The sequence below is a fragment of the Carcharodon carcharias genome, chromosome 11, assembly GCF_017639515.1.
Source record: "Carcharodon carcharias isolate sCarCar2 chromosome 11, sCarCar2.pri, whole genome shotgun sequence".
Lineage (NCBI taxonomy): Eukaryota > Metazoa > Chordata > Chondrichthyes > Lamniformes > Lamnidae > Carcharodon > Carcharodon carcharias.
The window spans coordinates 29,364,339-29,391,468 of record NC_054477.1 but is presented as its reverse complement, the minus strand read 5'-3'; the positions used below and the strand labels follow the sequence as shown (position 1 = coordinate 29,391,468).

The 27,130-nt window shown below is 43.2% G+C and overlaps 1 protein-coding gene across 5 annotated transcripts in view; it reads left to right on the top strand.

The window, feature by feature from the left end:
- Positions 1–19,861: 19,861 nt before the first annotated feature.
- The window catches only part of mgat4a (alpha-1,3-mannosyl-glycoprotein 4-beta-N-acetylglucosaminyltransferase A), a 264,810-nt gene continuing 257,541 nt past the window's right edge, over positions 19,862–27,130 (top strand). For 4 of the 5 annotated variants that reach the window (XR_005944430.1, XM_041199181.1, XM_041199180.1 and 1 more), the window contains exon 1: positions 19,862–20,276. Coding sequence is in view for 3 of the 5 variants with exons in the window: in XM_041199181.1 (XP_041055115.1) it covers positions 20,183–20,276 (94 nt within the window). In the remaining 2 variants the exon portion in view is untranslated. The remainder of the gene's footprint in view (positions 20,277–27,130) is intronic. The other variant, XM_041199183.1, reaches the window with a different exon arrangement.

Sequence of the window (27,130 nt, the reverse complement as noted above, 5' to 3'; positions counted from 1 at the left end):
CGCTCTGGCAGGGTGAGTACCATGTCGACATTGGGCATTTAACCCAGCAGGTAGCCTTACCCTCTGCGGCCACCCCTCCCAGTGTCCTGACTGCACTGAATCATTGATGACATTTTTCCTTTGCTGGGTGGGCAAGCAGATAGCCCATGCTGAGGTCAGCCTGAATGGGTCATGAGGAGATGAATTTTCCCCTGCAGCATGTGTTGATCTTCGTCCCACATGACTGGTTTGGGGGCAACCTGGAGGAGCTGCACCTAGGCGCAGACTCAGAACTCCAGGACATGTCCAAGTCAGGGTGATGAGATAGTGGAAGGGGAGCTTCAAGGTGGCGTGACAACGTACCATCTGCTGCCCTCTACACTGCACATGCTTGTGCCTCCTTGTTATGGGAGGAAATGCCGTGTGGTTCCTAATGTGATGTAGGCAGCATGAGTCCAGGATTGGGGGGTGGGGAGCAGACCTAGCACCTTTGTCTGAGTGATCGGCAGCAGTGGGGTGAGGAGACACTGGAGGCCTGATATGTCTCACTCTGGTTGGGGTACGCCGTGCGCGAGCAGAGTCCATGTGCAGTTTGTCCTAATCAATGCTCTCCTCTCTTTTTCAGGAGAAGAATGCGCAGAACGCGGCCGAGCATGTGAGGACTGGAGGCGGCCAGGCACAGCTCTCCACGTTAAGCTGCTTCGAGCAGGAGGCCCTTGAACTGCAGAGGTGCCATACACCCAGGTCTACTGGTGTCGGTGAGGCTGGGGTGCCACGGTCAGGTATTTATGCCCAACAGTGGGATCAGCATTGTCCTCCCAACAGCCATAGCACTGATGATTGTTAAATTAGTTATTGTTGCAACATTGCTGGACTATTGGTTATGGAAAGTTGAGCGCGTAATGAGCCAAGGAAACAGGGATGAACTTTGTCATTGTCTCCACATTAACTGATCCAATGTCCTTATTCTTCCTTTCAGTATCGTCAGAGCACGGCCGGGAGGGGGAGCAGCAGAGGCCCCCTCTCACACCTGAGGGCCCTGAAGTCTCACCAGCGTCACACCAATTCTCCGAGGCAGGCACCAGCGCAGATACTAGCACCTCGATGGGAATTAGAACAATGGCTGGTGTCCCGGGGCACAGCGGCGAGGGCACTTCACAGTCGCTGGAGGAGCTGGCAAATACAGTGTGCCCATGGCGCCAGCAGTCGGAGGACTGCAGGGGACCAGGGACATGCTCAGTCGGTGGCTGATGATGTGCCTCTGTAGTCATCTGCGATGCAGCAGGGGCAGGAAATGTGGCCGGGTGTGTGGTAGCATCTGGGGGAGATACATGAGACTATGCTTGGCTTGGTCTCCATGTTGGAGGAGTCTACGCGGACGATCGCCGAAGCAATGAGCCACATGTCCAAGTGCCAAGCGTCCTCCCTGGAGAGAGTGGCGATTCTTGTGGAGAGCCTACTCCAGGAGACCCGCCAGGGCTTCCTGAGGATGCGCTCTGACCAGCAAGCACTCACATTGGCAATGACCTCAGATGGTCAGTGCCAGTGTGAGAGATGATCTGGGCATCAGGTTTCCCAGCTCGGTGCCCATCCATCCACGGTGAGCAGGGAGGTCCGAAATGACCTCACGTTGGTGCAGGAGCTGCCTGTTTTCTCTGCTGGCTCCTCTCAGGGTGCTCCAGATGAGGGCACCAGCTCCTCCGCCCCTCTCCCAGTGACCAGCTCATCCGTTGAGGCTGCGATGACTGGGTAGATGCCAGCTGTGGAACTGGCAGCTCCCTCACAGTCAGGGCCAGCACAGGCTCCACAGGCCAGAGGACGACCGCCAAGGTCATCGAGGCCAACAGGACAGCAGTGTCAGTGGGCTGCCTTGGATGCCACTCTTAGCGTTGGGGCAGCACCAAGATGTAGCGCCCATAAACAAAAGCATAAGACACCTTAGGCACACCACGGATTTTTCACTGGTGCTTTTGTGTTGGCCCAAGATGAGGTCCTTATGATTTCTTTTTCATTGTTAACATTATTGTTTTTTCTTTGTGATAAGTTCTTTTGCTTCACCCATTAAATGAAGATTTTTGACCATGGCTGAGGGTGCTTCATTTCTTCTGCATGTGTATGGTTGACAAAATTGTAATGAGTTATTTGTTGGACATTCAGCTTTATGTACAAGGCCCTTAGTTAGTGCTGCTGACCTGGCAGATTTTGCACTTAGGTGTCCAGTATCGAGGTGGCAGCCCAGGCTTGTCCTGGAGGTCCATCTGTGGTGTGCTAGCTGAAGGTTCATTGGATTAAAGCCTCCCGGGTGTCCCTGCCTCCCTGGAGTATCCCCGGGTCAACTTCTACCCATCTCAGCATTTCCCTGTGTGTACTCATCCTCAGACTCACTGCTGGACTCATCGTGTGCAGCCGCAGCCACTGTGTCGACGTCTTCGTCATCCACTGCATTGCCCCCTTTCCAGCACCAGATTGTGGAGAGCGCAGCATGCAACCACTATCACCGAAACACGATCTGGGGGTTACTGGAGTGCACCCCCTGAGAGGTCCAGGCACCAAAAGCGCATCTTGAGAAGACTGATGACTCTCTCCACCACAGCCCTTGTGGAGGCGTGGCTCCTATTGTACCGCTGCTCAGCTTCTGTTCTTGGAGGACGGAGAGGCGTCATGAGCCACCTTCTGAGGGGATAGTCCTTGTCTCCAGCAGCCATCCATCCAGCCGGGCTGGAGCACTGAAGAGCCCCGGCACCTGGGAGTGTCTGAGGATGTAGGCACTGTGGGAGCTGCCTGACTTGTAGAATCAGCATCCTGTGATCACACACTATCTGCACGTTCATGGAGTGGAAGCCCTTCCTGTTGATGAAGGCACTGGGCTCACCTGCTGGCACCACAATGGCCACATGTGTACAGTCTATTGCACCCTGGACACGGGTAAAGCCAGCAATGGCCGCAAAGCCTCTGGCTCGCTATGCCTGATTTGCCTGGTCCCAGCGGAAGTGGATGAAGGTCAATGCCCGTCTGAACAGAGCGTCTGTGATCTGCTTGACACAAGTGTGGACAGCTGATTAGGAGACACTGCAAAGATCACCCACCGAGCCCTGGAAGGAGCCAGAGGCATAGAAGTTGAGGGCAGCTGTGACCTTTAGAGCCACTGGCATGGGGTATCCACCCACACAATTCGCGAAGATCTCAGGCCCAATCATCTGACAGATATAGTTGACTGTCTCCCTTGAGAGATGGAGCCTCCTTCAGCACTACACCTCAGACATATTGAGGTAGCTGCTTCGCTGCCTGTCTACCCTGGCAGCAGGATAGTGGCATCTTCTGTGGCCCCTTCCACCTTGGACCACCTCTTGGCCCTGCGCCCCTTGTGCCTGTGCCTGTGCCTGTCCTCCCAAAGGTGGCTCCCCTGGAGGCTGAATGTGCACTCCTGGCCACCTCCCCCTTCTAGTCTTCCCTTCCTCCTCAGAGGAACTGCCTCCAGTGGATAGATCAGCTCCCATACCCAGGCTAAGGGAAGGCTTCCAGAAACTTGCAGGCCCAGAAAAGATTCCTCACTGCAGAGTGCTGACCTGAAGGTTAAGAGTTCAGAAAATGCAGCTGGGATGTGTTCTGAAGTACTGCAGATCACACAGGCAAGTTTGAAAAACTTTCAACAATAAATACTTCACGGGGCAGATTCACGGCCCCACTGAGACTCTTGTCCCGCCCGTGGATGAGGTTAATACAAATGTCTCCTACTCGCCTGCCCGTTGCGCCTGTGCACCAACCTGGAGATCGCACGGGTGAAAAATCAGTGTCGATTGAACACTAAAGGGCCTTAAGTGGCCGGTTAATTAATGGCGGGCGCACGTCGACCTTCATTGCGCGCCTGCCCAGTGAAATATCACGATGGTGCGCGGTGACATCAGGACACTCACCCATTACCACGCGTCACTTTACACACAGATGTGTGCGGCCCTCCCCCCCTCACGTCAAACGGAAAATTCTGCCCCAAGTCTTGAACGAGTATACACAAAGAGATATTTTTAATGTGGATGAAATTGGACAGCTTTATCATCTATTGCCAGACTGTTCTTTGATGCTTAAGGGGGACACGGGTCAGGGTGGAGAGCAGAGCAAGGAACAGCTTTTCTCAAGGTCAATCCCCAGCCGCTTTAGTGTGTTTTACTGTGTGTGTTTTAACGGGTGTTTGAATCTGAAGCGTTTGTAGGCATATCGTGTTCCATAAAGATGCACTCATGTGGCAAATTGAGTCAACGTGGCTATCACAAAGCTCTGCTTAACCTGAATTGGAAGGCGGCTCTCCAGGAATTCAACTCTTTGACAGTTTACTGTTATACCAATCCCTCACTTTCTTAATAATCGAGTAACATTTATACCCTATTAGCTCCATCTCTTGCTAATTATCCTCACAAGATTCGAATTCAAATATCAATTTTTTAGTGGATGCAGCCAATTATGATTGTTTATTTTCAACACTATTTGTGTTAATAAAGAAGATTGTAAACCCTTCTTACCCTATTCTTTACCCTGAATTACTCTCCTCCCTGACTGCATTTTCTAGTTACTCAACTACCTTGCCCAATTTTGTACTTTTTCCCATCAGAAAAGGTGGTCTAAATATTCCATTCTGGAGTAAAAATCAAACAAATTGGAAGTTGTCACAGCCTCCTTACACCCATCTTGTCTGTAATGGAGCAAAACCAGGAAACGTTTAATACTGGAAACAGGTCCATTTCTGTAAGGGAATTGTTATGGATTCTGGTCCATTGCAGATATCTACTTGGCCTCACAGCTGTCAGATATTTTGTCAATGATCTGGCACCTGATACAAGTTGACTCCACTGTCTGATACTTACTGGCACAGCATTGAGACCCTTGAGTGCCCTATTACAATGAAAATCCCTTGTGTTCTGAACTGCATTTCTAAGCTTAACAAACCTGAGCTGATTCAAACACTCTGAAGGTAGACCAGCTTAGCACGAAGTGAGATGATGTTCTATTCAGTTCCTCGGTTCCCTTATTCCACAGTGGGCAAAACTTTACAGAACACTGTTTATGATGAGAGAGACTTGGTTCAATTGGAAAGAAAAAAAGACTTGCAATTCAATAGCATCTCTCACACTATAGAACCTCAGGAAGTCCCAGAGCACTTTCAGCCAATGAAGTACTTTTGGAGTGTAGTCACTGCTGTAACATAAAAAACACAGTAGCCAATTTGCACACAGCAAGCTCCCACAAACATGACCAGGTAATCTGTTTTTTAGTGCTACACTAAATATTGGCCAGGATGCCAGGGATAACTCCCCTGCTCTTCTTTGAAATAGTGTGATGGGATTTTGCTTTGTTCACCTAAGAAGACAGATAGGGTCTCAGTTTAACTTGGCCAAAAGATGACTTGTCCTCAGTGCCACAATGGAGTACCAGCCTTGATTCTTGTACTCAAGTTTCTGCAGCCAGGGACTTGAACCCAGAACCTTCTGACTCAGAGGTGAGAGAGCTACCCAACCATTGCCTTTGCACTATTCCAGAAATAAACTCTCACTCAACTTAAATGTGGAACACTCCCATACCCTGCCCTACCATCTGGGACAGCAATAGACTCCCTTCACAGTCTCCTGTCACCTCACTGATTCTAGAAAATTCCACAGGACTTCTCCCACTCGACCCCATAACTTGGCGGAGGGTTGGTGGGAACCATTGGCTTTGGTTCGGTATTTTGATCTTCTGACGTCTCGCTTGCCAAAATTAAAAACCAAGGTGTCTTCTTGAATAACCAAAAACAAATAATGAATTGCCTATTGTTTGTGTCTCAGGAAAGCATCTTCTTACCTATTGCTGTAATTCTCATTCATCTGTCTACTAATCCGTGACTCAGCGGGGAAGCTAATCCTGTCAAGGCAAGTGTTTTGTGAAAAACATTTCAACATAGCCAATACCCAATTTCTTTTCATGCAAGAATCCTAAATTTTAATTTTTCTGGTCACTTTTTACAAGTAGGCTCCTGTAGTATTTCATGTGTTTCACTAAGATAAAAGCAAAATACTGCAGATAATGAAAATCTGAAATGAAAACAGAAAATACAGGAAAAACTCAGCAGGTCTGACAGCCTCTGTGGAGAGAGGAACAGAGTTAAATCTTTGAATCCGTACGATCCTTATTTGAAGAAGTCAAAGGGTCATACAGACTCGAAATGTTAACTCTGTTTCTCTCTCCACAGATGCTGTAAAACCTAAGATAAAAGCAAAATACTGCAGATGCTGGAAAAACTCAGCAGGTCTAACAGCATCTGTGGAGAGAAAAACAGAGTTAACATTTCGAGTCTGTATGGCACTTTTGAAGAGTCATACAGATTCAAACCGTCAACCCTGTTTTTCTCTCCACAGATGCTGTCAAACCTGCTGAGTTTTTCCAGCATTTTCTGTTTTCATTTAATGTGTTTCATGTTTTGCACAAACACTTTAGCTCCACATCTGGTGAGCATCCTTGCAGTAGAGAAGCAATTTGTCCCCCAGTGACTTCCACTTAGCTATAAAAGTATTCAATTTCCTCACTTACATTATTTTAGTAAACATTAAAGTCAATTACACCACTAATTTTTTTCACAACCTCCAGATAGTGCCAAATGCAACCTTGGTGCATTTGTTATTTGGTTTTAAACATTCTCACCATATTATTGCATTCTCAAGATAATTTTTTTCAACATTGTAACACTGCTACTAATTTGCACCCTTCACCATTTAGCTAACTCATTAGTTCTTACTTTGACAGGGTACATTTTGTACTCCCAGCGTGGAGCCTTGCTCAATAGCAGTACGGATCAGAGAATCAATGACTTGCACTTGCATAGCACTGCTAACATAGAAAAACGTCCCAGAATCATCATCTGGCAAAATTAACACCAAGACAAATAAGGATATTGGCGGTGTGAATAAACTTTTGGTCAAAGGGGAAACCGTAACAGATGAGAAACCGATGGACTAGCAGAGTGGCTGAGGAGGGGGAATTTCGAAGTATTAGGGTCTAGATATATGAAGGGCACAGTTGACAATGTTGGGGTGAAGGGGGGGTGGGGTGGAAGCTGCACCATGGGCCAGAAAGAGAGATACGTTGGTGAGGGAGAATTTTTGTAGGGATGAAGAAGGTGGTCAAAGCAGGGACGAGGCAATCATGGGCTTTAAACCCTGAGATAGTAATTTGAAACTGGAGCCTAGGAGCTGCCAAAGCAGAGGGGCAATGGGTAGGTGTGACTTGGTGTGGCTGAGGGTACGGGTAACAAGTTTTGGAAAAGCTTATGAAGAGTGGAGAATAAGGGGCTGGGCAAGAGAGCATGAGAGAGGCAAGCCCGGGCAGGGAGTGCTGTGAATTGAGTCCACACTCAAATGGCTGATCTTCGCTCCTATCAATTAATGGCTCTTGCAATGGAAGTGCAACCCTGTAAATTTCACCCTGAAACCTTTCAGCTATATATAAACTAAAGATTGGAAAAAGAAAAAAAAAACACTTTTTTAAACAAATGATTTTTAAAAATATAATAAAGGAGAGATTTAAAATTCTATGAATATAAAATTAGCATTTCAAATAAAATTAGATTACCTGTTCGCTGACCTCACTGCTGCTGCGCACTGAACCTTGATTTGGCACCAGGTTTGAACTGCCGCCACAAAAGGGAAAAACTGCACCACTTAGATCACTGCATCTCCGTGAGCAGCTTTCTTTAAGGCCGGCAGTGAGTGCCCTAGATTCACCACTGATCATAAATTACCAGACAAATATCTTTCTTAGCTTCAGCATCCTCTTTATTGAATGCACTTCTGTGAAGCTGTTTAAATGCCAGTTGTTAGAAAGTAAAAATGATGCAGGAGGATGATGAAAATCTAAAACTTCACACTTAACTGGCTCTGAAATTAGCTGAAAATTGAACACAGCCTTTTTATTTCTAAACCTCCTATGAACATAATTGAACTTGCTGCATTATTACAGCTGCTATTAATCACCTTTATGCATACAGTGATGCATTCACAGGCAAAGGGAGGTTCATACTAAAAACTTATATTGGACATTAAGAATCTCTTCTCATTGCTTTTCCCACAAAACTAATTGAAGGTATTATGACCTTGCAATTTTGTTTTTATTATTATTTCAATGTAAACATGGCTCATTCTTTCGTGCTTCCCTAAAATATATTTCAAGTTATATTCTCATTTTTCAAATCCAATTTTAATACAGTGTTAGGTTTGAAAGTATCAACTATAATCCAGGGTCTATTCTCTATTGGCAGGTCCATCTTCTAGTTCTTACATTTCTTCCTTTGTCACATGCTGGTTGAATTCTGGGCACAAGCAGTTGGGGTTGGGAATGCATGGTAGCAGCTAATCAACTTGTTAAAATGAGGGGCCATATATCTTCATTAGTTCATTTATTAAGGTCAACAGCTCTAAGAAGGGCTGAAGCCATATTTTACAACAAATATGTATAGTATAATATACAGGATTTTGAATTTGAATATTCCTCAAAACACTCTCCCATTAAAGAAAGTAGGAGCACAAGAGGGCAGCAGAACATCATGCTTCCTGCTCTGTTGTGAGATACCCAAGTGCAGCCACACCTCCATTGTTTTCTTTTTTCTCCCTCTACCTTTACTTGAAATGTTGTATTTTGTATTTAACCTTCCAGGTTAATGACCTGGTAGACAGATGCACAGTGAAGCTCCTTCAGCACATTTCTGTGCTTCATTAGAGAAAATCATTACTTCATCTCAGTCCCGTTCTGACTGAAATGTCCAACTTCAGTGCCAGTTCATTGGGAACTATATAGCCTGTTGGGCTGTGCATTTTACGTTGTACAACTGGATTTAACCTGTCTAATTTCATTTCACTTTGTTCTTTGACAGAGGGAAAAGACTTTCAGCTCTTCAGTCTCAGTCCAATTAGAATTGAGAGGTAATGGGAGGGTCAATTATACAAGGGTTTGAGAGAAGAAGTAATGGAATATTCCATTGGTTGGTGAAACAGTAATGAGAGGTGCTAAATTTAGGATTAAACTAGACACATAAAGAGAGAGGCTGGAAAGATTTTTTTACCACATGAATGGTTGTTAGAATATAAAATCCTTTACTGAAAATCACTCTTGATATCTCAGAGGGAATTGGATACATCCTTGAAGAAGAAAAATATTAAAGATTATAATAAGAGAACAGGGAAAGTGTGATTAGATAGAAGTAGATGGCTCTGGTGGAAGAGCTGCAACTAGTATGAAAGGCTGAAGAGCATCTTTCTTTTGATTGCAATGTAGGCCCCAGAGATAAAAGGACAGTATATTAGAAACATAGGTGCATAGAAATGCCTTCTGGAAATCTATATTAATAAAAGCCATAGATACTCTCTTATCCACCATGTTAGTGACCTCAAAAATTCAAATCGATTAGATAAGCATGACTTACTCTTCACAAATCCATGCAAAATCTCTTTGATTAGGTCAACTTGTCCCACTGTTCAATCTCTCCCTGATGAGGCACAGAATACAAAAGCAAAGAAGTTATGCTAAACTTTTGGAGAACACTAGTTAGGCTGTAACCGGAATATTGTAGCCAAATCTGAGCCCACCAGGCTTTAGGAAAGGTGTCAAGGCCTTGGAGAGGGGGCAGGGATTATTCACTAGAATGATACTAGGATGGGGGCCTTCAGTTTTGTGGAGAGACTGGAGAAGCTGTAATCATTCTCTTTAGAGCAGAAAAGATTATGAGAAGATTTAATGAGCTGTTCAAAATTATGGGGTGTTTTGGTAGCTTAGTTAAGGAGAAACTGTTTCCAGTGGCAGAAGGGTTGGTAACCAGAGGAAATAGATTTAAAGTAACTAGCAAAGGCGACTAAAGGAAAAGAAAATTTACGTAGCAAATTGTTACGATCTTGAATGGACTGCATGAGTGGGCAGTGGAAGCAGATTCAACGTTAACTTTCAAAAGAGAATTGGATGAATTCTTGGATGGAATATTTTGCTGAACTGAGGGAAAGACCTGGGCAGTGGGACTAACTGGATAGCTCTTTCAAAGAGGTGGCAGGCATGATGGACTGAAGGGCCTCCGTGGTATTCCATCATTCTATGAAAGGTAACAAATGAGATAGTTTTCAGAACATGGGTAGAATTTCCACTGGAATCTCCCACCACACCTTCAGTGAGGACCCTGGAGAAATCATCTTAATGGTCTTTGCAACTGTTTATCCTGTTTCTCCCAGAGTTCAAATTATGTCCTACTGAGAATCTTTATGCAAATTCCTATCCCTCCTCGAACACAATAAATAATGAACAGGCAGAGGCTTTTGCTAACTTTGTTATTAATATTGGACTTGAAATATGTATGTCAATAGTAATAATAATAATAATGATCTTTCAAACATGTGTGTCTCATGCAATCCTCTTTAAAGGAACTGGGAGTATGCTGCTTGAAACACACCATTCATATCTTTGAAGTTGAGCTAAATCAGGAATGCATCTTTCAGAAATCAATAAGGTAGTCAATTATACATCTAGTACCCCACAGTATCAGGTCATAAGAGGCATACCTAACACAATTTCTTGCTAAAATGCAAAATTTCAGTTTCATTCTTAATGGCTAATTTGCAGCACATCAAGCAGCCAGCAGGGCATAGTTTTCATATCAACCCAATGGGTTTGGATGTAACTAGCATTGGTTTGAAATTAACCAATATTAACACTAAAAAAACAACAAATTTCTTGGCTCTCTTTCATGCAGCAAGCCTACAGGATATACAGTGATTGGTGCATTCAGAGAATCATTTGCTATTATGTTTAGCCAGGTTCTTGCATGTGATTTTTGGGCAAGGATTTTTAAGCTTGATTTTTATTGTTGTTTCAAAAACACATGGGCAGTAATTTTCAATGTTATCCTTTGAGTTGGTGAAGTAGATGGGTCTGTCCTTTACAAAGCCTCTGCAATGACTGATTTCAAAGAATAAGAATCAGGTGGTTTCTACAACAGTCAGGTGACAATATGATCAACAAGTTACCACTGAAGGTAGAGAAATTGAAAATTGCAGGTGTATTTCATCAAGCTGTGATTTTAGTTTCAAAACAAAGAAGAAAACTGGGGAAAATTGGACCCCAAAAGACACAAGTAATTCCAGAGAAAATGACTAAGACACACAGTAGAAGACACTTGGAGAAAGATCTAATGATGAAAAATAATTTCTGAAATTCCTGTGCACTGTTTGTTCCAAAAATTAGGTCCAGAGATGTGTGTGTATCATATTCCATGATGTCAGGACATGCATTGTACGTTGTATGTGCCATGGGCCAAGCTGTTTGTCTTTTTTCAGGTCCTGTAAATTAGCTTCTGTACAAACCTATCTCCAAGCAACGTGGAATATTCATTTCTTTTGGCTATGGAGATTCCACAGTACTCTGCAAGCAGGAACATAAGGAAATAGCATTCAGGAATTGAAACATCCATTGTTCATTTTAATATTAAAATGAATTCCTGTCTCTTTCCAGTGGAGATTTTTGCCCCTGCATTTTTGTCATTTCATAAGTTATGATGTTATAGATACTGCCCAATTTTCAGAATATGTTTGCTTGATTTATATCTATGGTTTGGACAAACTATTTGAAAAGTCTAAGCCAGCATTTCAAACTGCTTTGTCACTCAATGCACTCATAACAACCCTTTCCCAATTTCACACCTTCACACATCACTCTCCACCAACTGCTCCAGCAAATTTCTACAGATTAGTAATAAACTACTTCAAAGCATCACTGGCTATTGGAGTTTAACTAGCTAAAACCTCACAGCTACAAGAAGGTATTCACTGATTATTTATCTAGCCAAAAACAATCACAATCATTTTCCTTTGTCTCAAACAAATCCCCCTGATTCACATTGAATTCAGTTTTGCTAGGGCTTCTTGATGCCACACTTGGCCATATGCAGCCTTGATGAAACGGACAGGCATTCTCACCTCAGCTTGGGAATTCAGCTCTTTTGTTCATGTTTGGACCAAGGCTGTAACGAAGTCTGATGCTAAGTGACTGTGGCAGAACCTAGAATGAACATCAATGAGCAGGTTGTTGCTGAGTAAGTGTCGCTTGATAACACTGTCAACGACACCTTCCATCACTTTGCTGATGATTGTCAGTCTGCTGATGGAGCAGTAATTGGCTGGGTTGGATTTGTCCTGCTCTCTGTGGACAGGACACACTGGGGAAATTTTACCGCATTGTCGGTAGATGCCAATGTTGTAGCTGTACTAGAACAACTTGGATAAGTGCACAGCTAGATCTGAAGGACAACTCGTCATTTAAACAGCCAAAATGTTATCAGGGCCCATAGCCTTTGCAGTATCCAGTGCCTTCAGTCACTTCTTGATATCATGTGGAGTGAATTGAATTGGCTGAAGACTGACATGTGTGATGATGGGAGCTCTGGAGGAGGCCAAGATGGACCATCCACTTGGAACTTTTTGCTGAAGATTGTTGCAAATGCTTCAGCCTTGTCTTTTGCATTAATGTGCTGGGCAGCCCCATCATTGAGGATGGGGATGTTTTTGGAACCTTGTCCTCCAGTTAGTTGTCCAGTTGTCCACCACCATTCACAACTGGATGTGACAGGACTGCAAAGCTTTGATCTGATCTGTTGATTGTGCGATTGCTTGTCTCTATCTCTAGCATGCTGCTTCTGCTGTTTACCATGCAAGTAGTACTGTGTTGTAGTTTCACCAGGTTAATACCTAATTTTTAGGTATGCCTTGTGTTGCTCCTGGCATTGTCTCCTTCACTCCCCATTGAACCAGGGTTAGCCCCATGGTTTGATGTTAATAATAGAATGAGGGATATGCTGAGCCATGAAGTTACAGATTGTGGTTGAAGACAATTATATTGCTGTTGATGGCCTACAGCACCTCATAGACGCCTAGTTCTGAGCTGCTAGACATGTTCTGGGTCTATCCCATTTAAGATAGTGGTAATGCCACACAGCATGATGGATGGTATCCTAAGTGTGAAGATGGGACTTTGTCTCCGTAAAGACTGTCTGGTGGTCACTCCTACCAATCTTGTCATGGACAGATGAATCTGCAACAGGTAGATTGGTGAGGCTAAGTAGGTTTTCCCTCTTGTGTTGGTTCTCATACCAACTACCACAGGCCCAGTCTGGCAGATATATCATTCAAGACTTGGCCAGTTTGGTTAGTAGTGCTGCTACCAAACCACTTTTGGTGATGGGCATTAAAGCCTCCCATCAGGAACACATTTTGTGCTCCTGCTACCCTCAGTGCTTCTTCCAAATGGTGTTAGCAACATAGGAGCAGGAGTAGGCCCATTTGATCTTTTGAGCCTTCTCCGCCATTCAATAAGATCATGGCTGATTTGGTTGTGGTCTCAGCTCCACTTTCTTGTCTGCCCACCCCCCAATAACCTTTGACTTCCTTGTCTTAAAAAAATCTCTCTAACTCTGTATTGAATAAGTTCAAAGATCCAGCCTCCACTACTTTCTGGAGAAATAAATTCCACACACTAACGATCCTTGGGGAGGAAATGTTTCTTCTCTTCTGTCTTAAAAGGGAGACCTCTTATTTTTAAATTATGTCCTCTAGTTTTAGTCTCCCCCACAAGAGGAAACATCCTCCAGGCATCCACACTGTCAAGGCCCTTCAGGAGCTTACATGTTTCAGTAAGATCACCTCTTATCCTTCTAAACTCCAATGGGTATAGGCCTAACCTGTTCAGTCTTCCTTCATAAGACAACCCCTTCATCCCAGGAATGAGTCCAACTTCTCTCAACTGCTTCTAAAGCAATTATATATTTTGAAATAAGGAGACCAAAACTGCACACAATACTCCAGATTTGGTCTCACCAAGGCCCTGTACAGCTGTAGTAAAATTTCCATCCTTTTATATTCCATTCCCCTTGCAATAAACACCAACATTCCATTTGCCTTCCTATTCACTTGCTGGACCTGCATACTAACTTTGTGATTCATGTACCAGGACACTCAGATCCCTCTGTACCAGCAAGTTCTGCAATCTTTCTCTGTTTAAATAATATATTGCTTTCCTATTCTTTCTGTCAAAGTGAACAAGTTCACATTTACCCACGTTATGTCCCATCTGCCAAACTTTTGCCCACTCACTTAACCTGTCTATATCCCTTTGCAGACTCTCTACTTCCTCTTGACAATTTACATTCCTACCTATCTTGGTAGCTAGGTTTGTCATCGGCAAATTTAGATACCATACATTTTGTCTCTTCATCTAAGTCATTGATAGAGATTGCAAATAGTTGAGGATCAACAATTGGTGGAATAATTGACAAACACTAGTTGGTGTTCAATATGGAGGAGCACTGATTCAGCAGCTGAGGGAGGGAGTAATCAGCCAGAGGTTTCTTTGCCCATGTTCTACCTGATACCATAAGATTTCATTAGGGTCGGGCAATAAATTCTGGCCTAGCCAGCAACACCCACATCCCACTGTGCCACCATCTCTGTTGAGTCTGTCCTGCTGGTGGAACAGGACATAGCCAGGGTTGAGAGTGGGTGAGACTGGCACTTTGGCTGTAAGGTAGGAATTATATCAGGCTGTTGCTTGACTAGTCTATTGGACAGGTTTACCAATTTTGACATAAGTCCCAAGGTGTTAATGAGGTGGACTTTGCTAGGTCGACTGGGTAGGGTATGCATTTGTCATCTGGTGTGTAGGTCGACGCTGGGTGGTCCGTCTGGTTTGATTCTTATTCAACTTTCCTGTAGTGGTTTGAGACAACCAAGTGGTTTGCTAGGCTAGTTCAGAGACTGGAGTCATATGTAGGCCAGACTGGAGGTTATTAGTGAACCAGATTAGTTTTTTCATTATCACTATTAATTTGACTAGATTTCATTCCAGATTTATTAACAAAATTTAAATTCCATCAGCTGCCAAGGTGGAATATGAACTCATGTCTCCAGAACATTAGCTTGGGTCTTTGGGTTACTAGTCAAGTAAGATTACTATTATAATAAAAGCAAAATACTGCGGATGCTGGAAATCTGAAACAAAAACAAAAATAGCTGGAAAAACTCAGCAGGTCTGACAGCATCAGTGGAGAGGAATACAGTTAATGTTTCGAGTCTGTATGACTCTTCATCAGAACTAAGGAAATATAGAAATGAGGTGAAATATAAGCTGGTTGAGGGGGGTGGGACAGGTAGAGCTGGATAGAGGGCCAGTGATAGGCAGAGGCAATGAAGAGATTGCCAAAGATGTTGTAGACAAAAGGCCAAAGAGGTGTTGACGGTGGTGATATTAGCTAAGGAATGGTAATGTGCTAATGGTGACATTAAAGGTAGAAAGCAGGATGAGCAAGTGACAGATAGCCCTAGTGGGGGTGGGGTGGGGGAAGGGATCGAAATAGGCTAAAACATGGAGGTAAAACAACAAATGGAAATAAATTTTAAAATAATTGGGAAAAAAATGATAAATTATTGGAAATAGGGGGATGGAAAGGGGGTGGGGATGGAGGAGAGAGTTTATGGTCTGAAGTTGTTGAACTCAATATTAAATCTGGAAGGCTGTAAAGTGCTAGACGGAAGAGGAGGTGCTGTTCCTCCAGTTTGCATTGAGCTTCACTGGAACAATGCAGCAGGCCAAGGGTGGACATGTGGGCATGAGAGCAGGGTGGTGTGTTGAAATAGCAAACAACAGGGATGTCTGGGCAAAGCGGTCACCCAGTCTGCGTTTGGTCTCTCCAATGTAGAGGAAACTGCATTGGGAGCATCAAATGCAGTAGGCTAAATTGAGGGAAGTGCAAGTGAAGTGCTGCTTCACTTGAAAGGAGTTTTTGGGCCCTTGGACAGTGAGGAAAGGGGAAGTAAAGGGGCAGGTGTTGCACCTTCTGCGGTTGCATGGGAAGGTGCCATGGGAGGGCATTGAGGTTTAGGGGGTGATGGAGGAGTGGACCAGGGTGTCCTGGAGGGAACGATCCCTGCGGAATGCCACCGGGGGTTGGGGGGCGGGGGTGCGGGGGGGCGGGGGGGGCGGGGGGGTGGGGGGGAAAGGGGGAGGGGGAAGATGTGTTTGGTGGTGGCATCATGCTGGAGTTGGCGGAAATGGCGGAGAATGATCCTTTGAATGCGGAGGCTGGTGGGATGATAAGTGAGGACAAGGGGGACCCTATCATGTTTCTGGGAGGGAGAGGAAAGTGTGAGGGAGGATGCATGGAAGATGGGTCAGCCACGGTTGAGGGCCCTGTCAACCACCGTGGGAGGAAAACCTCAGTTAAGGAAGAAGGAAGACATGTCAGAGGAACTGTTTTGGAAAGTGGCATCATCAGAACAGATGCGACGGAGGCGAAGGAACTGAGAGAATGGGTTGGAGTCCTTACAGGAAGCGGGGTGTGAGGAGCTGTAGTCGAGGTAGCTGTGTGAGTCAGTAGGCTTGTAATGAATATTGGTGGACAGTCTATCACCAGAAATTGAGACAGAGAGGTCAAGGAAGGGAAGGGAAGTGTCAGTGATGCACCATGTGAAAATGATGGAGGGGTGGAAATTGGAAGCAAAATTAATAATTTTTTCCAGGTCCAGACGAGAGTACGAAGCAGCACCAAAGCAGTCATCGATGTACTGGAGAAAGAGTTGTGGGAGGGGGCCAGAGTAGGACTGGAACAAGGAATGTTCCACATACCCCATAAAGAGACAGGCATAGCTGGGGCCCAAGTGGGTACCCATAGCCACACCTTTTATTTGGAGGAAGTGAGAGGAGTTGAAGGAGAAATTGTTCAGTGTGAGAACAAGGTCAGCCAGACGGTGGAGAGTAGTGGTGGATGGGGATTGTTTGGGCCTCTGTTCGAGGAAGAAGCGGAGAGCCCTCAGACCATCCTGGTGGGGGATGGATGTGTAGAGGGATTGGACGTTCATGGTGAAGAGGAGGCGGTTGGGGCCAGGGAACTGGAAATTGTTGATATGATGTACGGCGTGAGAGGAATCACGTATGTAGGTGGGAAGAGACTGGACAAGGGGAGATTACTATTATATTACCTGTCCCCACCTCAGGAGCAATGTTGTAGAAATTTGTTTTGAGAAGCAGTGCAAGACAGGCAAAATCACTTTGGCCATCTGTTATACTCATTGCCCAATATTCAGCTCCATTTAAATCAATGGAAAGGAATATTGGGTGGAATATGAAATGGGTGGTTGATGTGATTTCACCTATTTCATCCTACTACCCAATTAACACAAATTCCTACCTCAATTTCTCAACTATCTGCTGAGCTTTTTGCAGCCCTTTAGTAGCAAATCTTAGCTGCACCCTAGCTGTTGCATTTGATTTGGTGAAGGCCTGTCAATGTCCAGATGGATTTAATTTGAGAGAACCTTTGTCAGAGCCCAATACTACAGGAATCTGATCCAATTATATGGAGCTGTGATTTTTTTCCCCTCTTTTCACCATTACCAAACATTTCCATACATCTTTGGAGCTGCATATTGATCTGTCTTTCTTTACGTTTTTTTTAATCTGGATGTGAGCTTTGCTAGCAAGGCCAGCATTCATCGCCCATCCCAGGTGGCGAGGAGTCACCTACAACTGAATAGTTTGCTAGAGCATTTCAGAGGAAAGTTAAAAATCAACCAGATCTGGAGTCAAATGTAGGCCAGACCAGGTAAGGGTGGCAGCTTTCCAACAACTCAGTAGTTTCATGGTCATTATTAATGAAATTCACATTTTATTCCAGAGTTATTCACTAATTGAATTTTAAATTTCCCAGCTCCCATGGTGAAGATTAGTTCAGACCTTGGGATAACTAGTTCAGTAACATTTCTACCGTCCCCCTGCTTTTAGGACTTGTGTGCCAGCAGTGGCTCAGTTGGTAGCATTCTCACCTTTAAGTTGGTAGGTTTTGTGTTCAAGTGCCATTCCAGGACATGATCACAAAAATCAAGGCTGTACTGCAGTGTAGTACTGTAGAAGTGCTGCATTGTCAGAGGTGCTGTATTACAAATGAGATGTTAAGCAAAGCACTTCCATGCTCTCTCAGGTGGATGTAAAAAATCCCTATTTCGTACTATTTTGAAGAAGAGCATGGGAGTCATTCCCAGTGCCCTGGCTAATATTAATCCCTAAATCAACACCACAAAAATAGATCAACTGGCTATTATACCATTTCTGTTTCTGGGAACATGCTGTGTGCAAATTTGCTGCCTTGTTTCCTATGTTACAACAGTGACTACACTTCTAAAGTACTTCATTGGTTGTAAAACACTTTGAGATGTCTGGTGGTCATGAAAAGCGCTATTTAAATGCAAGTCTTTCTTTTTTCTTTTTTTAGTGAACCATTTGTGTGCCTTTTACCTCCCCTGCAAATTTGCACATTTTTTGTCCTTTTTATATCTCTACTGATTTTTTAATCTAGATTTAAATGAAGAAGTTAAGAAGCTCATTTAATCCACTCCCTCTCAACGATTACTGTGTATGGTGAATCTCTTTCCAACAATACTAAAATAAGCCTTCCTATCTTTAAGTCTTCAGTTCTGATGAAGGATATACTTCTAACACTGCATAATCTGTCTCATCTTCTTATTGTCTGTGTATTTTTAGTATTTTCTGTTTGTTGCATCTCAATATTTTATCCATTGTTCAGGATGGTAAGTGGAATGCATCATATTCTTTGAGACCATGCCTTACAACGTCAAGGAGCACATTATTGATGAAGCCATTGACTGGGACAATACCTTCCTATTCCCTATTTTTGAGAGAAATTGGCTCAATTAATCCCCCATTCAAAGGGATTTTGGAGCAAGAGTACACATTGCACATTTAATCGCAAATTTATCACAATTTCAACAATCTACAATGAGGCACTTCATGAATATTTTTATAAAAATCCATTACAACATTATAATTGGGTCTTCCCTGGGCCCCAATTTCATTTACAGTAAAACTGCACCTGGTTCCATGCATTTCTCACAAAATGGAAATCCTGCCCGTTTCTACAGCGCGCGAAAATGATATGGCTCAGCCCAGATCTTCCTATTAAGAAGAGTAGGGAACTTAAGCAACTCATGTTTCAAATATCAGCATTACCGTGAGTGTTAAAATAAAGATTTTCTTTGGGACACCAGGAGTGGAAATTTGAGATGCATTTCTCTTTGCTGTGTTCAATGTCCCAAATGAAAGCTTGAGAAATGATTTCCACCCCACTCCTGGCTGAACGCAACTGGTGGATGTCTTCAAATTGTGCACTTGAGCGCTAGCATCACCTCGTTAAAACAAGTGCTTCGAGCTCGAATTCCCATCTTATTGTAGATTTTTTTTTAAAAAAACCTAATAATTAAAGAACAATTTTAAAACTTTTTATTGTTCGTTCTTGAACATTTTGAAATTTGAAATAACTATATTTGAAAAGTTAGAACATTGCATTGGGCAACATTCTTAAACAACCTTAATGGACAGACGTAGTGCCAAATAAGGCAGTCTAAAAACATTGACAAATATCAGGAAGGACTGGCAGAGCTGGAACTGACGTTTTTGCTCCTTGTTTTGCGCATTGTTTTCTTCTCTCTTAAGTTATGCAAAGGATAAATTTAATGATTGATTGAATTTTCCTCTAAAAAAATAAATTCTTGCACCAACATCCGTCACTTTGAAACAGCTCTCAAGCCAGAGACAGGGCAGAAATTAACGGGAAAGAAGGAATCGGGGCGTGAACCGGCCTGTCGCTTGTGACGTTATGTTGACAGACAGCAGGGTTACCCAATCGGAAGGAACGCTTGTCCTTCCCCCTCGATGATTGGGCAGTGAGACGTCAAGGGGAACCAATGAGCGTGGAGGGTGGGCGTGGTTTGGCTCTACCAGCGCTTGGTTGGGTAAACCTCAGCCGAGTGAAGGCTTTTCCTCTATTCTCCCTTTCGGCGAGTTTCGTGCTTCCTGGCTGTTGTGCTTGTGATGCGGGGAAAAAGCGGCTGCAACATTGTAGGTTTTATGTTGTTTTTTTTTGTGCCTAATGTGGAGTTCATGAGCTCAAAATAAAATCCGTACAGAAAGTGAAAGAAATCCCTCGTTACTAGTCTGCCAGGATTTAATGTGCATAGATATCTCTTGTTATTACAAAATACTCAACGTGCAAAGACAGAGGCAGCGAGACGCGGTGCGGAGAGGAGAGCCCCAGTTCTTGCTATGAGAGTGACGGCGAAACTCCGGTAGCGACTCTGTGGGCAATGAGATGAGGCTCAGAAATGGGACTGTGGCCACCGCGTTAGTGTTTGTCACCTCCTTCCTCAGCCTGTCCTGGTACACAGCCTGGCAAAATGGAAAAGGTACAGTTTCTGTTCATTCCAAATGCACTTTTGCCTGCGTTTCCGCGTACGGTATAATTTCACAGAATTGTTACAGCGCTGGAGGAGGCCATTCGGCCCATCGTTGTCTGCACCGGCTCTCCGAATGAGACCTTCAGTGCCATTCTCCGCCTCATTCCCGTAACCCTGCATATTTTTCCTTTTCAGATAACAGTCTAATTCCATTTTGAATGCCTCCCTTGAACCTGCCTCCACCACACACTCAGGCAGTACATTCCAGACCTTAACCGCTGGCTGGGTGAAAAAGTTTTTTCTCATGTGGCTTTTGCTTTTTTTGCCAATTACTTTAAACCTGTGCCCTGTCGTTCTCAATCCTTTCACAAGTGGGAACCGTTTCTCCCTATCTACTCTGCCCAGTTCCCTCGTGGTTTTGAATACCTCTATTTCAGTTCAAACATCTGCATTTAGTTGTCTACAAGATAATTTATTTCAGATTTCCAGAGCCACAGTATTTTGCTTTTATATCATATAATAATTTGCGGTTTGAATTGGTTGTTTTAAATGGTGTAGTTGACAAATCTCCATCTTTACTGAGAAATGTTTGTTTGTTAGGGTTAGAATTGGAAGTGCATTTGTATCATATTTGATCTTAGTGGAGTAAGTAGGAAACTGGCCATCTGAGATTGCTTTTATCTATTTCTGTAATGTTCTTGTGTTAGCCCTTCAGTAAAGTAAGAATGACTTCTCAACGATAGACTTTGAACAAGCTGAAAAGATGGAATTTGAAGTGTCTTGTACAATAGTAAAGGGTCAAGTATGGTGTCTTGCGACTACATGCGTATAAAATAAATGCAGTTGTAATATGACATTTGTTTTATAGATATTGAAAGTTCTGAATGCGTTCTCAATTCTGTAACTGTTCATTCCTTGTGACCAATTGTGCAACTTTGCCACTCTACAGGTATGAGAATCACAAGCTCCCAAATTAAATTACTTTAATAGCTGGTGGCTTTGCTGATTTTTACTCCAGTAACTTTAAGTCTCGTTCAGTGGAAACTGCCTAAAACACTGCATATAGCTAACGTTCACCTAATAAATCTAGCCTAATCTGCTTAAGAGATTTTCTCCACTCCCTGTAGAGATGCCCTGAAGGTGATTATCATATTGGTGGAAATCCATTGTGATAACCTGATTTTATATCAGCACCATGCAGATGTGGATGAGGTTGCGGTGACAGCTAATGGATTCTTATGTCCCAACATACTTGCTACCCTGGTACCAGTGGTTCTGTTTTCTTTGTAAATGTAGATGGCTGACTTACATAATCTGTTCACAGACTGGGAATTGTGAAGAGGGAAGCACTGAGCTGCTGTTGAGAATTTGTTAAAATAGACCAGGTGGGAGATAGAATGCAGTCTGGCAAATTCTAAATTGATTTACTCATTTTGTTTCCCTGCTTCAAGGGATAAGGCAGGTGGTCTCTGCTGTAACCATGTCTTCTGCTGGTCCGCATGGATAAAATGTGAAGTCTTAAGATTCCAGGCTCAACTAGTGTCTTGTGTTTGAAAGTGGAAAAGCTGGTCATCCACAAGAGAATGTGTTGTATCTCTTTTAGACTAAACCAGGCAGTGCAGTGTCAACTTTGTTTACATCAGAAGTATATGAAATGTTTACACCGTCATTCATATAAGCATGAACAACAACAACAGCTTATGTTTAGTATTGCTGAAAAAAAGAGACACGCTGTCCAAGCTTTTTGTGTTGTGTTCATCAGGACAGATGTAAGAATGCCAAATTTCAAAGGGAAAACTTGCATTTATATAGCACCGGTCACACAGAAAAAAGTCCTAAGCTGCATCGCGGAAGCATAATTAAACAAAGATGAGGGCAGAACTAAATGATGAATGACTTTTAGTAAGAGATGGTTTTCACAAAGACTTAGACTCTACAAATGCAAGACATTTTCACAATCTTGTGACATACCAACACATTTCATGATCGATGAAGTGTTTTTGAACTGCAGTCATTGTTGTATGTAGGGAAATACAGCAAATAATTTTTGCACATCAAGGCCCCAGAAGCAGCACTGTGATAAAGCACTGGTTAATCTGTTTTGGTTGTAGGGCACATGTTTGTCTCAGATCAGCCTCTCATCCAGTAGAAAGCACCTCTGACAGTGCTTCAACTGAAAGCCAGTCTAGATCATGTCTCTGGTGTGAACATGAACGTTTAATCTTTTGGACTTTGAATTCAGAATGGTGTCACTGAACCAAGGCTAATGCTTTGAAGGAGAAGAGGTGGGTAGAGTGGGAATTCCAAAGCTGTGCACTTAGATGGCTGAAGGCATGGCTGCCAATGGTGAGGCAAAATAGGTGGTGGTTGATGAGGCCAGAATTGGGGGGAGGGGGAGAGAGAGAGAGAGTTAGGGAAGACAGAACTGCACAAATTTCTGACAAAACCCCCGCAAAAATATATATAATCAAATGCAATGTATATCAAAAAGTGTGTGGAGTAAGCTATTTGGTGCCTCAAGCCTGTTCCAGCAGATAAAATGATCAGGGCTGATCTACCTTAACTCCACCTTTGTGTAGTACCCCTTTTCCCTTGATCCTCTTAGTATCCAAAAATCAATCAATCTCTGTCTTGAATATACTCAACAATTGAGCATCCGGAGCTCTCTGGGAAGAGAATTCCAAAGATTCACAATTGGTTAAGTGACTACTCATCTCAGTTCGAAATAGCCAACCCCGAAATCTGAGACCATAACTCTGTGTTCTAGATTCGCCATCGGGGGGGAAATCCTCCCAGCATCTACCCTGTCAAGCCTCTTAAGAATTTTATATGTTTCAATGAGATCACCTCTTGTTTTTCTAAATCTATGGAATACAGACCTGTTTTATTTTATCGCTCCTCAGAGGATAATCCCCACATCCTAGGAATCAGTCCAGTGAACTTTTGTTACACTCCCTCCAAGGCAATTATATCCTTCACAAAACAAAAACAGAATTACCTGGAAAAACTCAGCAGGTCTGGCAGCATCAGCGGAGATCCAAAACAAAAACAGAATTACCTGGACAAGTTTTCCAAGTAATTCTGTTTTTGTTTTGGATTTCCAGCATCCGCAGTTTTTTGTTTTTATCTCTTTTGTTTTTACAATTATATCCTTCCTTAGGTAAAGGAGACCAAACTTGTACACCAGGTTTCACCAAGGTGCCATATGATTTTAGTACGACTTCTTTACTTTTATACCCCACTCCCTTTGTGATGAAGGCTAACGTAATATTTGCTTTCTAATTGCCTGCTGTACATGCATGCTAACTCTTTTCATCCTCCTCCCAGCTTACTTTCTCACCTAGCTTTGTATTATCAGCAAACTTAGATAAACTACACTTAGTCCCCTCATCTAACTCATTAATACAGACTAATGGAGACCTGCAAAACACTTGCAGTCCAATTAGTACCTTTATTGTATCAGTACTTCATTAAATACTGCATCTCTAGTTACTCTTTCAGCAAAGACTTTAACAGAATTAAAACTTCTCATTCTGGAAGAGGCTACATACAGACCTAGGAATACAAATACAAATTTTGTCAAAAACCTGGCCTGTGACTTAATTATAGTCATTGAATCTGAAAGTTTAATTGGGAACTGTTTCCTCTGAGTTGAAAAGGCAGGTTTACATCTGAAGAGTTCAACATTATTCACGGAATAAATGCACAATTTCCTTGAAATCTGCCAGCTATGATTTCAGCTTCCAAGCTACCAATCTTGTTGCATGGCAAAACCTTTGTTTAGGATTCAAGTTTCATAGCAACGTTATAACTGCTTATTTCTTGAGTCTAAGTTTGTATGATGGCATGGTCAATGGAGTTAGACTGTAGAGAAGCTTTGGAGGATACAGACTGTTATCATCTTTATCCATAGAATCAATGCTGATTTTTAAAAAAATTCACCTGACAGCTTTCATCCATACCATGTCAACCCCATTCCATGCCATTCCTCCTCATGCCATCCCACGCCCCTCTTGCCATCCCATCGATTCCATCCCATCCCTTAACAAATCAGACTCTTTGACTTTGTTGTTGGGCTCCCTTTAACTTCTGTTTTTTGGTCTCCAGCCTCCTACCCCCACCTCACCACCTCTACCACCAACTGTTGCCAACTGCACATATTTCATACGCTCTAGCCTTCTGCCTCCCAACATCCCTGTGTGTGCGCCAGGCATCACCCACCAACAAACATGCCCCTTTGGTATTACTAATTAAAACTCCAGACAAAAACTGAGTATTACTTTAATAAATTGTGAATAGCTAAGGCCCATGTAATGATTCTTGTGGCATCACATGCGGTTACAGCATGCCAACCCAAAAATGACCTGTTTATCCTGACTGTTTTCTGTCCATTAACTAAGCCTCAATCCAATCAATCATGTGAACTTTAATTTTGTCTAACAATTTCTTATGTGGCATCTTAACAAATCCCCTGTAAAAATACAAATACACTACAGCCACCGTTTCCCCCTTATCTACCCTGCTGGCTGCAACCTCAAAAACACTATTTGTCAAACACACTTTTCCTTTCATAAATCTGTTTTGACACTGCCTGATTATATTAGGATTTTCTAAGTGCCCTATTAGCACATTGCTAATAATAGATTCTAGCATTTCTGCTACTACTGATGACAGGCTAACTGGCCTTGTGTGTTCTCTGCTTCCTTTTTATAAATGGCAGGGGTTACATTTGTTAACTTGCAATCTACAGGAATCATTCTAGAATTTAGGGAGGTATCAATTTAGGCCGCTGAATGTGAATGAATTATGGAGGCTGCTTTCACAGCCAAACAGGAACTTGTTTTTACACAGTATCCTTATCTCTTGAGTACACCCAGTCAGGGGCAATAAATGCTGGCCCTGTCAGCAACACCCATATCCCATAAATAAATAAAATATGAACATGCATATGAATATACAAACTAGGAGCAGGAGTAGGCAATTTGATCTCTTGAACCTGCTCCGACATTTGATAAGATCATGGCTGATCTGACTGTGGCCTCAACTCTACTTTCCTGTCTACCTTCCATAACCTTAGATTCTTGATTGGCAGGGAGTCAATCTAACTCGGCCTTAAAAATATTCAAGTACCCTGCCTTCACTGCTGTCTGATGTGTATATGAAATAAATGCACACTTCCAGTGACTGTTATTTAAGTTGAAAAGAGCTTGGACTCCTGGATGCTAGGTGTGAGTTCATCAATGGATGTAGAGACCTGAACACACTTTTTTTTAATGCCAGCAGCAATGGTTATAACTACTCCTACAGGTTTTAAAAATCTTTAGCTTAATGAACTTGGATGCTGGAAATAAGCCAGAGATGTTTGTGAGATTGCCAGCGAGGCACTTCACCATCCATCATCAAGAGCGGCTCAGTTAAATCAGCACTGACCAAGTCCTGAAGGTGCCACATTATAGTGGTAAATGAACCAAAAAAAGGAGCAACTTATCCTATTAGCCTGTCTGTTGCAGATCTCAGATCACTGTGCCCATAATGGCATGACGTCACATCTGCATACTGAGGCCTATTTCGACTGTGACGTGTTGCACAATTATAAAGCTAAATGGGGCAGGTATAGCAGGCCAAAACCAGGCATGCATGAGGCAACTCTTGACCTTGTCACAGCATTGCTCTAGCATGATTTCAAAAGCGAAATGCTAGAGAATGGATCACCATAGCTGTTCTCCATGTCAAGCAGCATTTAATAGAGCACATTACTCCCATCCACCAATGGCCGCTGTGACTACTGTATATATTACCTGGTGGATGCACTGCACCAATTCATCAAGGTTCCTTCAGTTGAGCCTCTTGGGCCCCAATGTCCACAAGTCCAACAAGTTATCCTCCTGGCAAGACACATGCCATCCCGACTTGGTTTTACATCACTTTTCCTTCATTATCACTGAGTTAACGTACTAGAAATTCCCACCGAGCACCATCAGCACAAGGACTACAGCAGTTTAAGAAGTCTTTTTCTTGGGGCCAGAATGGACGAGTTACACAGATCACCTAGATTCCAAGAACAAAAGGAGTAAGTTTCAAAGTTACAGAGAAGACAGCGCTTCGATACTTTAGTTTTCAGTGAAGATGGTCTGTTTGGCTTATTATCAAATAAAACTTGTGGATGGTTGTCAGGCTTTGGGGAGTCAGGAGGCGAGTTACTCGTCACACGATTCCTAGCCTCTGACCTGCTCCGGTAGCCACAGTATTTATATGGCTAGTCCAGTTCAGTTTCTGGTCAATGGTAACCCCTAGGATGTTGGTAGTGGGGGATTCAGTAATGGTATTGAATGTCAAGGGGCAATGGTTAGATTCTGTCTTGTTGGAGAAGGTCATTGTCTGGCACTTGTGTGGCATGGATGTTACTTGCCACTTGTCAGCCCAAGCCTGGATGTTGTCCAGGTCTTGCTGCATTTGGACATGAGTCGTCATGACTGGTTCTGAACATTGTGCAATCATCAGCAAATATCCCCACTTCTGACCATATGATGGAGGGAAGGTCGTTGATGAAGCAGCTGAAGATAGTTGGGCCTAGGACACTACCCTGAGGAACTCCTACAGTGGTGTCCTAGAACTGAAATGATTGACTTCCAACAACCACAACCATCTTCCTTTGTGCTAGGCTTGACTCCAATCAGTGAAGAATTTTCCTCCTGATTCCCATTAGGGCTCCTTGATACCACACTCAGTCAAATACTGTCTTGATGTCAAAGGCAGTCACTCTCACCTCACCTCTGGGATTTAGTTCTTTTGAACATGTTTGAATCAAGGCTGTAATGAGCTGAGTGACCATGGCAGAACCCAAACTGAGCATCACCTGAGCA